The sequence below is a fragment of the Lottia gigantea genome, assembly GCF_000327385.1.
Source record: "Lottia gigantea unplaced genomic scaffold LOTGIsca_9, whole genome shotgun sequence".
Taxonomy (NCBI): Eukaryota; Metazoa; Mollusca; class Gastropoda; family Lottiidae; genus Lottia; species Lottia gigantea.
Window position 1 is genome coordinate 3,910,805 of NW_008710950.1, and position 17,931 is coordinate 3,928,735.

A 17,931-nucleotide genomic window follows, 5' to 3' on the forward strand; every position below is an offset into this window, starting at 1 on the left:
CTATTTTTAAAAGAGCTGGACAAATCTTAGTTCTATTCATTTCATTCTCCCTTCATCACTGACTTCTTCAGACTATTACATATATCTGAAGTAAGTCAAATATGGGAAAAGCATCAGTTAATAAGTTAATTAAAAGTGTCACCATTCATCAATGTCATAATTAACATATAATTATTATTTAGAATAACTAATTATATAGCTGTCAATCATTCTCTAATAAACAGTTTAATAATATGGTATTCATTTTAATACCTGTAATTTAACTCTAAAATAAAATACTTGTTCAGAATATCCACCACACAATTTGATTTTATCATTTTCACTCCTATTTTGCATGGACATTCACTTTCATCAACATTTTAACTAAATTAAGGGGTATTGTTATTACAATTTGAACAAGAAAGCAAGTTGCTGTAAGTTTTGAAAGCTAGTACAATAGATTCTAACTCAGTCTCCTTAATTTGATCACTACAAAACAATAATGAGTTGATATAAATAAATTAGTAATTCAATCTACTTGATCATCTTTTCAATCTTCTTTGAAATAACTGATCAATTTTAAACTGGAAAAACATCAAGAAGATTTTATAAATGATCCAGGATTAATATGCCATGTATAAAATGAATGACTGTAACATCTGTAGATTTGTTATTCATAGTGTACCATGTCTGACTTGATGTGGGTGGACTTGTTTTAGTGTCCAACCAATATCCTAGTGTGATGTCCAGATTAAATCAGTGGGAGATCATAGATCAACTCACATCAACAACTCCAGAAAATAAACAAAAAACAATATATCACAGTAATTCAACCATTTTCAATCTTGATATAGTTATAAGGTCAATAAATTTCACTGACTTTTGTTAGATTTCCTATGAAATAAACCATGTTTGCTCCTGGGGCCAAAAAATTACTAAAATAAACACTACACATCAACAATTGGTTGTTTTACTGCCTAATTTAAATTTATACTGTATAAGTCAACAAATTCACAAATACTTAACAAATTTCACTATTTGCTTTTTCTTTTTATGTTTTATTCTATTACATGGACAGCCCTAACTTGAACAAGATATGTTAAAAAATGTTGAATATGATCCAACAATCTTTAACCAAATGTGTACCAGTTCACATTCTACAAAATAATGACAAAAAATTCCTATATGCATATATTTAATATAACCTATTCTTATCCTTTACTTATCAGACTACATGGCTGGGAATGCACAACTATAATCTTCTCTGACATTTACGTGTGACATTTTCCCCTAGGGAGTCTAGAATTCCAGAAATAGCCAGAAACAAACATCTTAATTCTTGAGGAAATGACAAGATTCTCCAGGAGTATAATAAATAGATTTTTTCTGTCAACAAATTACACTAGATAGAATAAATGTGTTACAGACTTAATAGATGATATAATTCTAATTTTCATATTAAAATATACACCATAATAGTAATTTTTGTATAAAATATGCATCTGATGTGGTAATGAAATAAATATGCGCTATGATTTTGTTGAGTGTGAACTCATTATCAAGAGTTGTATCATAAGTAACTTCCAGAAAAAAAATGACAGGGAAATACAATTTCACACCTTTTGCATTCTACACAGCTACAGGTTTTTCAAACTATTCCAAATAAGATAAATGAATTTGCTCACCTTAATTGGATAAAATCAACATAATCTTAACAAAAAATAATCCAAATAAAAAGTTATTCAAGGATGGATTTGTAATTTATTCACTTTAACTTTCAGCTAGAGATTGTCCCAGCTTAATATTATCATTCCTTCACACACACGCTGTCATATTAAACTAATAAATTATACCACAATATAATAACAATCCCTTTTCCACATATACCAATCAGTTTACTAATTCATCATAATACTACTACTGTACTATCTAAGCTTTAAGCTTTCACAACCCTGGCATGTCTAAGCTTATAGAATTCACCACACTGGAACATCCATTCTTTAAGCACATATGATGTTAGAAGCCTCAGTGTCCATAACACTATAGTATCTAAGTTTTAAGCATTCTGACCACTATAATTTCATAACTTTCACACAATCCCAAAGGATATCAAGGATATTTTAGAAATCCAGAGCTCAAAATTAAGAAAAATCCATAATCTATTTGAAAACTTGATTAGACTAGTGCTTTTTAAAAAAGTATTTCCTACAACACTTACAAACTATCCAAGCTGAGATATTTTTAAGTCTTTATACACCAGAGAAGTAGATACAGAGTAGCTAGAAGACAGCTGTGTTGACGTGCTACTAGCTACAAGTTCTGTGTAGTGAAATGTGAGATTAATGAAAGAAATTGTATAAAGATGACCGCTACTAGGCTATCCACTTTCACCTTAAGGCTAAGACTAGGTAATAATAGTGTAAAATAAAAGATTTAATTATTATATAGTTATTATAAATGTTGTTAGTTATAATTCTTTATTATACCATTATATAATCATACTAATTCTATTAATACATAAAATATTTTATACAACATAATGTCAAAACAACTTTCTACACCCTTTTTTAGCAAGTCTGTTTAAAGGAATCCTTAGAATATGGTGTCAAAAATTAGAGCCTAAAAGTTTACGCCATAAATATTCATTCATTTTAAATTTTATCTCTTAACACTATTTCTCATTTAAATAAAATGTTAGAAGAAGAAACCTTGTGGAAATATTATTCTCTTAATTCTAAGAAAAAATAACCCTTCTCATATTTCTGTTTCAATTCTGTTTTAGTGGATAAAATCTTTAGAAAGACTGGTAAGAAGAATAAATTGAATTCCCAACTAACTCTAGGCTTTAAATTCAATTATATGAAAATGACAATACATTGACAGTAATAAGTAAACTGAATAGCTGGACAGATTATATTTCATATAAATCTTTAACCTGTCACAACATTGTGTTAGAAGATTGAGGGTCACCGAAATCATGTCTTGTCAATAGAACCTATAGTCCAGAACAATAAGGAAGTAATTGAATCTATTCATATCTGACTTGGGAAGGAATAAAAATAACAAGCTGCACCCATACAAATCTTGTTAAGAAGTTTGTTATGATTCACCTAGTTTGTTCTTTACAGTGAAAGTCAGGTCGTTTATAATAGTGTACCCTATCTATTCAGTTCAACACACAATAAATCATAACATTTTCCCACCCACTACAAATATCTCTACAGATAATCCATGTCCCTTATAGATAATCATTTCTAACTGATTGGGCAGGGGGCCCAGAGATATATGTGTACTGATATGACCCTTTTTGTGTTCATACATGCACTTTTCGCACTCAACTAAGCGGAACCTTGTAAAGAAGAAACTGAGAAAATTGTCTTAGTAACATTAGCCTTATGGCTTTAAAACTTTCACAGGCTAATACAAACACTCAAAACCAAACTTTATGAAAACTATTTCAATTCATGCCAGCAGTCATCCAACAGAGCATTATTCCTTTTCTCTTTATAAATCTTACAGCTTTTTCTCAATTTTTGTTCTCTGCCTTTGAAACTTTTGCAAGCCTAATTCTCCCCTCTTTCACCACATAATATTTGTAGAAATGTTCAAGTATGTTGTGGAGATATTTCTCTTTGATATACCAGTATCTATTTGGCTCAGATGGTTTGGGTGTTAACTTTTAACATTGTTTCAGAAAATATCAGTTCACCAATAGTATATTTCAATAAATAATAAGATTATCAATAACTACCAACAGGTATATAAATTGCACTGTTAATAAATCTAATTAGAATTTACATATTGAATCATGAAGTTAAATTAAAAGCAGCAGATTAAAACAGTACAGAAATATCTTTAACATCTGTATTACATAAATTGATAGCTAAAGAAATTTTATACCTAGTTCTTGCAAAAAAGAGAAAGTGAGATTATTTATTTTAGCTGATATTTAAGGGAAGTAAGAGATTAAATTTTCTATTTTACTCTTATCTATTATATATCAGCATATAGCGTTTGATATTTTACCTTTTCAGCTATAAAGATTAAAGAGAGAAAGACAACCTGGACCGAACATGTACAACATGTGTTGAAAACCAGGTTTTTATCACTCTAGGTAAATGAAAGTAGACATATTTATGCTGTTTTATTGAAGTTTTTAGTTTCTAGGCTATCAACCTTACAGTAAACTATTAACTACCATCAAAATATACCATATTTTACAGCTGCCAGATGTCAGATGTTTTTATTTATTGTCAATTTCTAACAGTAAATAGATAGTTTAAATTCCAGCTATAGGTATTTGATTGTTCAGTTTCCATAACTGAAATATCCCAGTTGAGTATTTCTCACTGGAGGTAAAATATTTTTTGCTCCCCTGGATATATTTGTTTTATGAATATTTTCTATTTTGTCAAATATAAATCACGGAAAAGTTTTTGCATTGAAATTGTAAAACTTGCATATTTAGACAAACTCTGTCATCCACAGCTGTCATGAGCTTATTGTTCTTACCATTTATCTTAATCTGATCAAAATGCTAATCTAGATGTTTCAATTTGTGTTTTTTCGTCAGTCTGTACACTTTTATGTTGTAAAATAAGTTATTGCAATGATATGACAAAATCTTCTGTATGATGATCCTTAATAAGGAGCAGATCTTTTCATTTCTTGATCTATTTTTAATAAAGCTCTCAATAATAATCTGTACAATCAAGACAATCCATTAGTCAAAATCTTGTCCAAAGCATGACAAAAACAAGAGTAACTAGTAGTTGCCTAACAAGATACGCCCACTTTCCTGATACATTTTCAGTATATCAAGGGCGGTCACCTATCTGTGTCAAATCATACCAAAAATTTACTTTGTGCAAGATATTGTTGATTTAATCAAACACACATTATTTAATAAAATTCTGACATAAACTGTCACCTCTATCACCAACAAATTTTGATGAGTTTTTAAGTCAAGGGCAATAACTCTTTTGTGTTCACAAAGAAATTTTGACGCATTTTTCATAAATCAAGGGCAATAACTCAAAAACGTTCATCGTAAGATCATCAAATTGGAACTTGTCTAAGATCTCATCATTATAATTGATCACACCAAATTTCATTTAAATCATATGAAAATTGTGGTCTCTTTTGTGTTCACAAACAAATTTTGACGCGTTTTTCCTAAGTCAATTGCAATGACTCAAAAACCTTTCATCGAAAGATAGCCAAATTCGAACTTGTCCAAGATCTCATCATTATAAACATTCACACCAAAATTGGATGAAAACTTTAGTCTCTATTGCGTTCACAAGCCAAGCGACAGACCGACAGACAGGGGCGATGACAATATACGACCACATTATAATGTGGGCGTATAAAAACATAATAGTAGTGTTCTCAATTTAATAGAAAAAAGATAAAACCCAATTTTAAAATGTCACTTTTCTTTTCCCTTGAGGGTAACCTTCACTGAATTTAATTTCAAATTCAATTGACAAATTATTTTGCAAAGATGCAGTGAAGCATAAACCAGGTAACCAGAGCAGAAAATGAAAATTTTTTATTCTTCTAATTTTTGAATTGTAAGAATAACATACCTATTTCCTAAACTTATAATATACCTTATCTTAACTACAACTAATGGTGATTAAAAAATATATGAATTCTGCAAGTTTGGTGATGTATATAAACCCTGTACATTTCTCCATATAAACACATCTGCTGATCCATGTTGTCATTAATACCTTTGTCTTGGACACATTTTTCCCAGATGATACAATTTTAAAATATAACTATTCCAATAACAGCTGTAAAATCATAATGATATTTATTTGTAGCCAGGAAATAGACACAACCAAGTCAGTTATTTGCATTTTATTCTGGACCACCATTATTATACCAAAATTTTATATGGCATTTGGCTGAGGATCAGATGGTCTCCTAACATGATGATGGTAATCTTGGTAAATCCAGAGGATGATATCTTGTCTCAATGATCTGTCTAAGAGATGTTTACAAGTTAAGAAGGGATGATAAGAGTTGTTAGTCAGGCGTGGAATATAAAGATATGTCAATAAAGATATTTATTTACAGTGTGATGTATTTAAATATAATCCCCTATTAACCTATATTTTAATAACATGTATATTTTAATAGTATTTACATAAATGATGTCTTATCACCTGAACTAATCAAATTTTAAGCACCACAATCCTTTATAACCATCCATATACTTGGATAGAACATTTGAAAACATACTTCATTATGACAAGTTTGATTCAGTAAAGTATCTTTGCAGCTTCAATGAGCTTATGAAAGTGAGTCAATTTGTGCAATTGTGACACAAAGAAAATATTGCAATGTCTTATCTTTCTTAGTCAAATTTGCTTTTACAACTTGTAGACCCCAATCTAAGCTATCCATATCATTTTTCAAGATTTGATTTCCAGACCAATCTGGTTTTCTTACAATTTAAACATATTAACCTCACATGGAAGTGACAACAGTTGAAACTGGATCAGTACATTATTTTTTGATTGCATGAGAACCGAACATCAGTGCTGGTAAGGCAAGTGTGTCCCTTTAAGATGCACGCACAGCAGCAGTCTTTACATACAATCCACCAATGGATGATGCATTGTCACAGTTATATGAAAACAGTTGACAATAAATGGCATTTAAACAGGTGATTTTCTTACAAATGGAAATATCAGCTTGGTAGTGTAATAGTTACATGCATTAGGAATAGGTCATATCAACCTGCACAAAATAAATATGCATAATACAGTTGTATCATTCTCACAAACCAAACTTCATCAGACTTTATCAGAGAAAATAGGCTAATTTTTTTATAGACCTAATTTGTTATTCTTCCTACTAATCTATCTATTGAATATATATTTGTAACCTTTTCTTTAATCAAACAAATCATTTATATCTATTAGATTTATTTATAACAAGGTCAAAAAATACATCTGTAATCCTATAAACATATTAGATTAATATAACCATTATAAAGACTGACCACTCTATTGACCACTGGTAATAATAGTCAGATTATGATATTAATACTGGAATTAATGTAGGAGAAAATCATCCACAATGTTTACATTATTCTGACCATTAATCTTTAGTCTTGGTTAACAATTAATATGCTCAATATACCTTCTAACAATATTTATAGCCCTGGGCAAACATCATAACTCACAAATCTCTTTTCTTTTATTTATAATCATATATTTTATACTAAATATCATTTCTTACTGTGATTTAATGAATATTTTATGGTTTACTCTGTTTTTACAGATGGTGGTCACTTATTTTATGATGAAAAAATCAGAAGTATGCTTCATGGAAATTCAAGTGCAGAGATAAACACAGTCAATTTGTATCTAGGTCTCAAATCAAGTTTAAGATCATTGTGTTCCATTACCTACTGGACTAATGATACATATAACATGAGTGACTATTAGTATTATTTGTCCAAATTCACCACAACATGGTTATGGTACGTTTAACAGATGGATCTTGTTCAGCATCTTTGGTATTTTTAGAACATGGCAATGTCCTACATCCATATAATCATAAAACTTCATATCACTTGTTTATATCTACTTTACTTCATTCACTAACACCCCTTTTAGTGAGTTCACATAGTAAATTAGTTTTCATATCTCTCTACATCTTAATAACTCGACCACTACAAGTTTATATCAACAAATAGGTACAAACTTTACTAGTATTTTGATCGGTAATTAAATTAGTGCCCATAATAATCTGATGACCTTTTAGTTCACTTTTAATTATCTTGTGCGAAAATCACAGAGCGTTGGGTAAGTTCATAAAAATAGGGCATCCACTATCATATGTTTTTCTAGAAGTAATACTCTATAGTTATGCAAAGATATACATATATTTTTTATTCATAATCTACATCTTAGTCCTCAAACCACAAAGAATACTGCAGGTTGAATATTATAAAAGATAATCTGTCATCATGTTCACTACCTTCTGATTACAATATCTGATAAAAATGTTTTCGACTTTCATGTTTAAGTTTCAGATATCTCATTAATTCAATCAGTCTGTCTTTATAGTAGATTTTAGTCTGCAAAGTGATTAGTTAGGTGTTATATTGGTCAAGTTTCACCTGAAAACTGTTAATTTGTATCTAAAGTAGTTTGTTACTAGGTTGTCCACTAGATTGCTATTTCCTTTCTACTGACTCAGGTAGTTTTTACTAATCATACTGTCAGACAAGTATTGGTAAATGTATAAAACAAGTACAACCACTGTTAGTTGTTATATCTCCAGGCTATTACACAAACCACATGGAAGCTCACATAATAAGTCAATTTTTTAACAGACTAAACATCTCTAATGCCAATAAAGTATAAATCTAAATGATTACTGTATTTGTTAAGATGAAGTATTTTGAACTTGCATCCATATGACTTGTCCCAAAGGCTAAAGTATTTTCATATAACAACACAACATTCAGTGCCTGAAGCATTACTGGCAATTGCCAACCTTTGAAACCACTGTAAGGCACATTCTAGATTCTTATTTCTTAATAAAATCACCTGATGCCTCATTTAGGAAAGTCAAACCCTTATTTTCTGAAAAGTGAAAAATGGCTATCTTAACCAACGAATTACATTTTGAAATAATTCTCTTACAAGAGATATGGGTGCTTTACTAAGACTAAACTAAGTTATTCCATGGTACTTGATTTCCAGAATAAGATTGTGAGAATATCAAGCTAGCATTTTCTTAAGTTACTAGTTCATACTATAAGTTACTAATTGACTATCAGAAATAGTATATTAAAGGTTAAAAGTACAGATTATTTAGTCTATATAAATAAGGTGTGAAGACTATTGAAGGAAGATTTCTGGGTGGTTATTGATACTCTCTAGGCTTGGCACTCTATATCTTCAACATTACAACAGACCAGGTAATGACCATTAGGTCATATCGGGATAAATCGATTCACCGATATATTGTGCCAGCACTAGTCGGTACTTCAGCACCTTCTGCGACTGGGTTTGCCATTTTAACATCCCTTTTAGAGAATCCAAATAGCAATAACAATAGTTTTGAGTTAGATCTGAACCAAAAGAAAGATTTACAAGGACAACTAAGGTTCAAAACAGTCAACAGGAATAATCAGGAAGATGCCTTTTTCAGACTTTCACACAACAACTGAAATTGGAACCGACAACCACCATTTGTTTGATGTAAGAAAGAAAATGACATTATGCAAAGATTCCAACGCTGTAACCATCTGTGGTAGGTCTACAGCCAGTCCCTAATTCTGAATACAAGAAAATGTTTGATGCCATTTGAAGTATTTCAGTCTTTCTCATAGGCAGTAAAAATGTGAAATATAAAGTGATACAAGTATGTTTACTCCCTAAGGGTCACATTCGTATTATCTTTATATAATTATATCTACATGGTAAATATATAGCATCTGTCATATTATCATAATCTAAACATAACACAATTATTATAAGTTTTATATTAAATTAGCAGACATGTTATTGTGATATTTTGATATTTTCACAGCTGCAATTACCAAACTTTTTGTCTTAAGTTACAGAACAAAACAGGATATGAAACTAAGCATTAACATGATAAAAAATCTGTCCATGTACTGAAAATGAAATCTATAACAGCATAAACATGTATCTCAAAAGACCTCAAGTCATTCCAAAGCCAAAACAAATATGATACAAAATTTTTCATAAAAATGGTACCAAACAGACCTAGATCATTGCATTTAATTAGCCTCCAGATTGTCATGAGTATTGTACCTATCTACATGATTGGTGGGGGATATTTTTTCAAAATATTAAAGGAAGTTAACAAGATAATTTTAGTCAGGTATATGTAGTATATGTGGTTATTTGCTTCAGAATTTCTGTTTCTAAATGATATATAACTGATTATTTATTCTATATACCAAATTTATATTGATTGATTTAAACTTAAATCAATGTCACAGCTGTAGGAATATTACTTATATAAGTACTAAATATACCTCTATATCTATCAATATTTAACTCGTACTATCTATTATTTCTGGTACTATCTAACCTAATTTGCCAAGAAATATTTGAAGCTGATTAGAAGAGAAGATAACCTTTCATCTAATGATAGGACTTGAGAATTAGCCATCTTGTAGCATCCAAAATCTGTTCTGACTGGAAATGTTTGAAGTCACCACATCCACCTGCAGACCTAGGTACAATAAACTCTCCAAAAGGACATGCAAACCCGTCAGAGTTGAATTAAGAGGTAGGTAGGTAGGCTGAGAATGCCCTTCTCCACTAGTGACTTGCAACCAAGAAACTTTATCATTTCATCATGTGTATTCAACTTCACATTAATTTCATATTTGCCAACAGGAGACTTAAAAGAGTCTACTTATAACACAATTTTAACTTTGATTGCATTAAACTGATAACAAATGGAGCATAAAGAATTGGAAAAAAACAATGTTAGCATGTGCAAAAATATATATCTAAAGGGACAAAAAAATAGCTCACCATCAGAATTTGAGCTGCAAATCATTATGTGTCCACATTTTAGACTTTGCCATATATAGAAAAAGACATAAATAAAAAAGAAAATGAAATCTCTAGTTTGAGGTTTACTCGAGGGGATTGTGCTATTTTCATGTAGTTCTATCACTTCTGAAGACTATTTACATATATTCATGATTCACATTAACACCCACAAATGGCGAACCATGGCCTTCAATCATACTCATTAAGTTGCTTATTTCAGGGTTCAGTCAACGCATTAAGTTTGAAATTTATAAAAACATAATGCAAGATCAAACTATCCATACAATAAACTACACAACAAATAAGAATTGGGCATGTACCACCCTCTTTTGTCATGTAAAACTAACAGAGTAACCATTACACATTGGACTATTGAACTTGGATAACATGCTTAATATACTTGTTAATATTATAATCAATAAAAGAGCTAACTATAACCAAACTTACAGATAAATACATAGATAAACAACCGACTAACTTCAAAGTTCTAATTTAAAATCAATTGAAAAGAACTGAGTGAATTGAGGTGGAAATATTGACACCAATATGTGAGAAATATAATATATTTAATAACTAAAACAGCTGAAACTTTAGCTTAAAATAACATATATTCTCCCTTCAGCACCTTAAATTGAGTGAAATCTTAACCTTAAAGACACATATAGATTAAAATTATTGATCTAGTGAAAACTGCCCGATAACAACTTACTATTGTTGCTAGCAAGGTAACAAAAATGGTGCAGTATTGCACAGAGATGTGTAACATTTTCGAAGTGAATGAACCCCTAGAAAGTAAAAGTTCATCACAGAAAGAGAGACCAAGAACAACTATTTATCAGAGGGTTAAATACATGAAATTTCCATAACTTTAAAGGAGCATCTTCACTATCTGTTCGACCAATCATACCTAAGTTTCAGAAACAGGAATTTTTTTAGCTTACATATTCAGTAATAGTGTTCACAGTTCATACAATCAATCTTCTAATGTACCAATCACTGACATTGTTAAATATCTTTTAAATATGAAATGCACAAAATTTTGCAAGGTATCACTTTAATCTTTCCCACATTAACACTTAAAATTCTTGTTTAGTTTTAAGAGGGTTTGACCTTTTGATGGCCATTTTGTTATCAGGTTTTACATTACTGAGTAATCATGCTTCTACTAAAGATACCTAGAAAACCATAAGAAAACAGAGGCCCTTTAAGTATAATGAAGGCATATTGAAAAAGAAAAAGTGAGAATTCAAGATGGCCTCAATAAAATAAGTTGAAAAAATTAAACCAAAGCTGAAAATATCCAGACTTACCTTTGTATGGCCACTGAATAAAATTTAATCCATTTAAAACTGATGAAGAATGTAGACTGGGTAAAGAGATAAATAATGTATTTGTATCAGTAATGAAGACCTATAAAACTGTATGTTTAAGAGTTGACATACAGACGTAGCCACTATGACACCGTATTGAGTAAGATACTTATACAAGTTGAATCAAGCCAACTGTTAAAGTAAATGTGAAAATGTAAACAGACCTGTTAATTGTATATACACCTTTCACTCTCTTCCACTCAGACAATTTACTTCTACCTTTAACTACTCTATAACTCACCATACACTAGTGTACATTACTTAATGTAGAAGTTTATATCTTAAAGGTTATCATACAGAGCAGAGTAGTTATATCTACATCATACACCTGTTTGTTACACTTATATCAATAAATTGCCTGATAAACACTATTACAATTTTATACTACCATATAAATTACTGTCAATGGAATGGTTTGCAGGAAAATAACTAAAAGAGTGCTAATTCCACAATGAATATTGGGTACTAGTAGAAGTTAAACTGTGATAACATCACTATGGATATTTAACAGTTACATCAATTTAACAGTTACATCAAATCATATATCAAATCTATATCTTTTTTTTTTTTTTATAAAAATTGCAAAATTTCTGGAAGATTTGATCACTAAGTATTCATTTCTTTCTAGAACTTCTATAACTTTGAGGAGTCTTATCAAGACAAAACATAACTAAAATTCTGAGTTCTGTTTTTTATCAAAGTAAAATTAATTGAAAATACCTGATATCAAACTTGCGATAAATGTTTTAAATACTTTCAAGAAGTACTTTATCTATTTTCTTCTCTTATAACAGATAAAACCCATTCAATATTCAATACATATCTATCTGTGATTATCAAAGAATTAAACATATTTTCCATTCTACAAAATGTGACAAAACATGATAATCCAAACTGGACACAATTAGACTATCACAGAAAAGTATACTAAATGGAATCTCAGTTGCAGATTTAAAAATGGGTTCCCTTATTTTTATTTATGAAAATGAAAATGCTAATACTTATATGAATAGAAAGTGAAGGTGTTCTAATGACTTAGAAAAATACTAGTTTGTCTCACATTTCCATAATTTATTCACAATTAGCTAAATTAGAATTACCAGCAGAATTCCACTGAGGGACCGATCAAGAAAGGTCAAAAAGTCTTTTTTTGTTTATCCAGACTGCACATACATGTACATTCATGTTTGGTTAAAACTCTTAATTATATGCAATAAGAACATATTAATGATATGATTAAGGATAAATAATAATTCATTAGAAACCCCAATTAATCAAATAGTTTGCTTAATTTGTCACTAAAAATAAGGAAAACCATCTTTAAGAAGTTCCATGGGGGGGTCACATATCAACAACAATATACTATTCTGAGGTGCTATCAGGAATTGATCCAAGGGTCTGTCAAACTTAAGGATTCCTATAAGGAATACTGGTAATGGAAAATGGAAAACAATAAGAGCAAACTTACCTTTTTAATTTTCTGCAATAATTTGAGATATGGTTCTAAGCACATCTGACGAAACAAGTAATAGTCTCCATCATACAGTCTTTTATAGACATTTTTGTAGACTTGGTTTACTACAATAGATGTTATGTCACCATAATACAAACTTAATTCCTCCGTTAATAGATCACTAATATCATTGTCTTTGTCTTCTATTACTGGCTCAGTCTCCTCCACCTGTAATACATAATCATCACACTTAAAGGGAAACAGTAGCCTTATTCTTTTTTTATGAACTAGCTTTTAAAGCTCAATTCATCTATCTGACGCCTTGTTCTTCTAGAACTCAATACTGTTGTCATATCTACAGCATTATTGACATTTTCATGATCAAATGAATGAATGGTGATGTGACAAAACAGAATGAAAATTAACAGCATAATGAATAAAGTTGATGTCATATATTTCAGATATCAGGTCACAAACCATGAAAATAAAGACACAAAGCTGTGCAATGTTCATAGTACATAAAATGCAGTAAGTGAGAAAAGATTATACCTCCACTGGACACTTAATTCAGATAATCACAGATTACATATGGAAAAATTGATCCAGTTACACTCGTCAAGACAGAATAATATTAGTCATAATAGATTTCTCTCCCTTGAATCAATAAGAACCTCCACCTGTTGACAGGTAACTAGTTTTGTAATAAACGTTTCTGTGAAAATCAATAATAATGAGACAGATGTTTAATATTTCATTCTTTTAATGTTCATTATTACTCATAAATATTCAACATCAACATTAATATTGTTCCAATCCACTGTCTCAAAGTTTTTTTTTTTAATTTTGTATCCACAACTAAACTAATAGAAGTGCCCAAATATAATTCCACAAGTTATCAAATTGGCCAAGGAAATGTTGATATATGATTTTCTACTTTATATTTTTGTTCTGATGTCAGAAAAAAGTCTGCAACAAATACAGACCATACTCCTAAAAATCAAACTTGATGCACATAGCTGTACTGTACTTCTCACATAGGCACTTTTCTGTAGTAAAGTAATAGCCTAGCAATATGCATAAATATGTGCAGCAAATACGTAACTGCCCTGAATCAAGACACTCTCCTCATTTGAATCATTATAATGTTTGTCTAAAAAATGGATCAAGGTTTAACAAGACTTCTGTATCTTGACTATCAATTCCCTGCTGTATGTTTTTATACTAAAAAGTCAATATTTCCACACCAGACAGCAACAATTGTATACTACACATTATTTTAAATTAACCAATCCTTGCATAACCCTACTTTGAAATGAATGAATCTAAACAATATCCATAGAGAATAAGGTCAGTAAGTTTTGAGATTTGAAAAATAATTATTGTAATGGATATTCTCAAATAATGATTATAATTAAAACTGAGTATCATCATTATAACATGCATGTATCAGATTTCAAACATGATAAAAATAGAATATGTTCAATTTATAGTCAAACATGGGAAATAAATAACAATTATGTGTAACATAAGACTATGAAATAATAAATTGAATTGAATATTGTAATGTCATATTGACATGTACTATATCATGCATATATTTTTAAACATGCATGTTCTATATCTTAAACAAAGGGCATATAGATAGCTAACTGGCAAATTTCTTTATATAATATATGAATTGTTTTAAAATTTAATGAGATAGTTTCGGATTGAATTTTATATTGACTTTTCTTTAAAGGAAACTGGAATATTTAAGCTAAGCCAATCAATAATACTGTTCAAAAGCTCACAGTCGAAATTTGACCCTTCAAATCCATGTGTACCCAGAATTATCCGCATTTGAAAGTTAAAATGACACCTCGTCAAGTCATTTTAAGATACTCTGTGATATATAGAAAAGACATAGGCTATATAGAAATAATGAGTAAAATTCCTTGTTTGAAGTATTTTTAAAGGAATTATGTGAATTTCTTCATTTTTCTATTATTTCTGAAGACTATTTACATATATTCAACACTCAAATCAACCCTCAAAATGGCATAACTGTCCTTTTAGAACTCAACTAATATTAAACTATATCAAATTGTTTATCATAACACCAAAATACATAATCAGCTGTTTTTTAAGTTTTAGTCGGATAAACTTGCATATACAGTCTTCTGCTGTTGAAGATCCAAGGATAACAGACTAATTGTAATATTCAGCTACAAACTGAAATATTTGATAGATCTAATTCTGTTTTTAAAAATGGATTCTGTCTTGAGTATTGTAAGCTGTATGAAATGAAATTTAATTTTTAAAGGGATACAGTGTGAATTTGGGACCAACTAAAAAAGGTAACATCCAATAAAGAAAAGATTGGATTATAATCCCTATTTTAGAATATCTAGTCTGCCACATAAAATTGGATGGCTACACTTTAACATGATCAGAAAATTGTGATGCACAAGCTCCAAAAATTGGTACTAAGTTTGTTTTTTGGAGGAACAAAAAGAGAAAACCCTTTAAGCGGTACCTATGCTTTGAAGTGTAAAATTATATATCAATCTTTGATTTAGTGATGCAAATACCTGTACATAAATTTCAAACCACTTCATGAGATTGAGTGAATTCACCTTATAAATATGGCATGTTTTCAACTCCAAAGCAAATGTCATATTCTATCAGTGTATGATCAATCATTTATAAAAATATTTTAATCCTGAATTGAGAGGTAGATAACAAGCTCTGTAACCAACTGGTGAATAACATCAATAACCACCAGTTGATATCGTAGAAGTTATTATCAAAAGACAAATAGATGACGAGCGGTGTGTGGTAAAAATCACTCAATCGCAACATAGTTCTTGCTTCAATTAACCTATACCGTCTGAATTGAAAGTTCCTTATTTAACAATAAACCAGTACCAGTTCTCATCTCTGTGAAATATGACTTAAATTTCTCGCAATTAATACTGCAATATTTGTTTAATTTTACTGGATTATTAACCGTAACTTTAAAACCAGTAATAACCATAAAAATAGAACTATGACAATAATTGTAAACAAACCTTAGAAGCTTTTAATTCTGTCATTATTCCGACACTCTCTATCTCTCATCAATCGCCATGTTAAGTTTCAGTACCGATAGTGGACTAATCCCACCCGGGGATGAAGGACGTAGACTATGCAAACCAAAACCAATTTTGAACACGTTTGATACATGGCAGGACTTCTATGAATTAAAGTATTTCAAAATATTGTAAATTATTTGCGTAATTGTTATTAAATGGTCACAAAAAAGTGAATAATAGAGTGCTTTGAAAAATACCTCCCTTCATTAAGAATGGACCAAACCGAGTTTTTACCTTTTCTTTTTCAAGTTGATTTTGTCTCAAACTACATAATAAAATGTTTGTTTAGAATATATTTCCCAGTTTCTTAAATTTCTATTATTCGATAACACTTTCTTATAAGAAACGTATGTCTTTTCGATATCATTTTTACGATTAGTAAGGCCTTGTCCTAGTATATTGTGTAGGATACAAAGAACGTGCATCATGAATGGTGCTAAGTTCCTTTGTTCACACCTTTTGTTGTCAACTTACAATGGTTAGTCGTTAAACTTTCAAATTTAAAAAATAAGTGTGATATCCTCAACATTTGTAATGAAGTGGCCGGTCCTTCGTTATTTTAAAAGCTCAGTTTACAAATCAAGAACACAAGAAACGATACGATTGAGCCAGTTGAAACAATTTTTTCCACATGAAAAGGTATTTGATTTCCCGAAATTGAGGACTTTCGTCGATTATGCAGTTTCGTTTCGAAGCGCCCGAAGTTCCAATATCACAATAAATAATATAACATAGCATTTCAAAGCCATCGTACATTTCGATGTTGCATGAATCTGTAAGACCACCATGGTAGACCACCATGGTATATAAGGTTCCAATATAGCTATAGCACCTCTATTTATGACTTCCGTCAAGAATGACTGATCAGTGTAATAAGCCTGTCTTTAAAACATAAATCTTGTTTATAGGCAATAAGGAAGGAAAAGTATAATTTAGATGGGATTCTTAAGACTGCAGTTGTTGGTTGATGCCTACTCATTTACATCGTTTATTATAGCCGAGAAGACAAATTAACCTCCAAATGACATGATAGAAGATCGACTGAATATGGACCATGAAAATAATAACAAAATTCCTATATAATATATATGTATATATAAATATATATCACGCATATGGCAGATGTTATTTTGAAGTCAAAATTATGTCTCTTTTTTTACCCCCACCCCCCTTTCAAGAATTTTTTTAGATACGCCCCTTTCGGGTTTTCATACAATTTTTGATATAAAGTAACAGAAATAATTCAACATGTTACATATTGTAAAATAGATATCACTTTTTTTTAGATACTATTTGCTATATACTGATAGAGTTTATAGATTTTCAAGGCGTTGCACTGCAGAATGTTGTTTTTTTTTTTAATTCAAACTGAAAAAGCTGCTCGTTTTATTATTGAAAGTATGTTTAAAATCGATATCTTATGCTATGCTAGGTATGTGTAATTTGTA

General features: G+C 30.1%; 1 protein-coding gene across 1 annotated transcript in view; it reads right to left on the reverse strand.

Annotated features, from left to right (window-relative positions):
* LOTGIDRAFT_155910 (hypothetical protein) overlaps window positions 1-16,444 on the reverse strand; it is a gene marked incomplete at both ends in the record, with an annotated part of 29,909 nt that extends 13,465 nt beyond the window's left edge. The window contains 4 exons of the mRNA XM_009068415.1: window positions 11,257-11,332; window positions 11,858-11,913; window positions 13,386-13,598; window positions 16,421-16,444. Of these exons, the coding sequence (XP_009066663.1) occupies window positions 11,257-11,332; window positions 11,858-11,913; window positions 13,386-13,598; window positions 16,421-16,444 (369 nt within the window). The remainder of the gene's footprint in view (window positions 1-11,256; window positions 11,333-11,857; window positions 11,914-13,385; window positions 13,599-16,420) is intronic.
* Window positions 16,445-17,931: the final 1,487 nt, after the last annotated feature.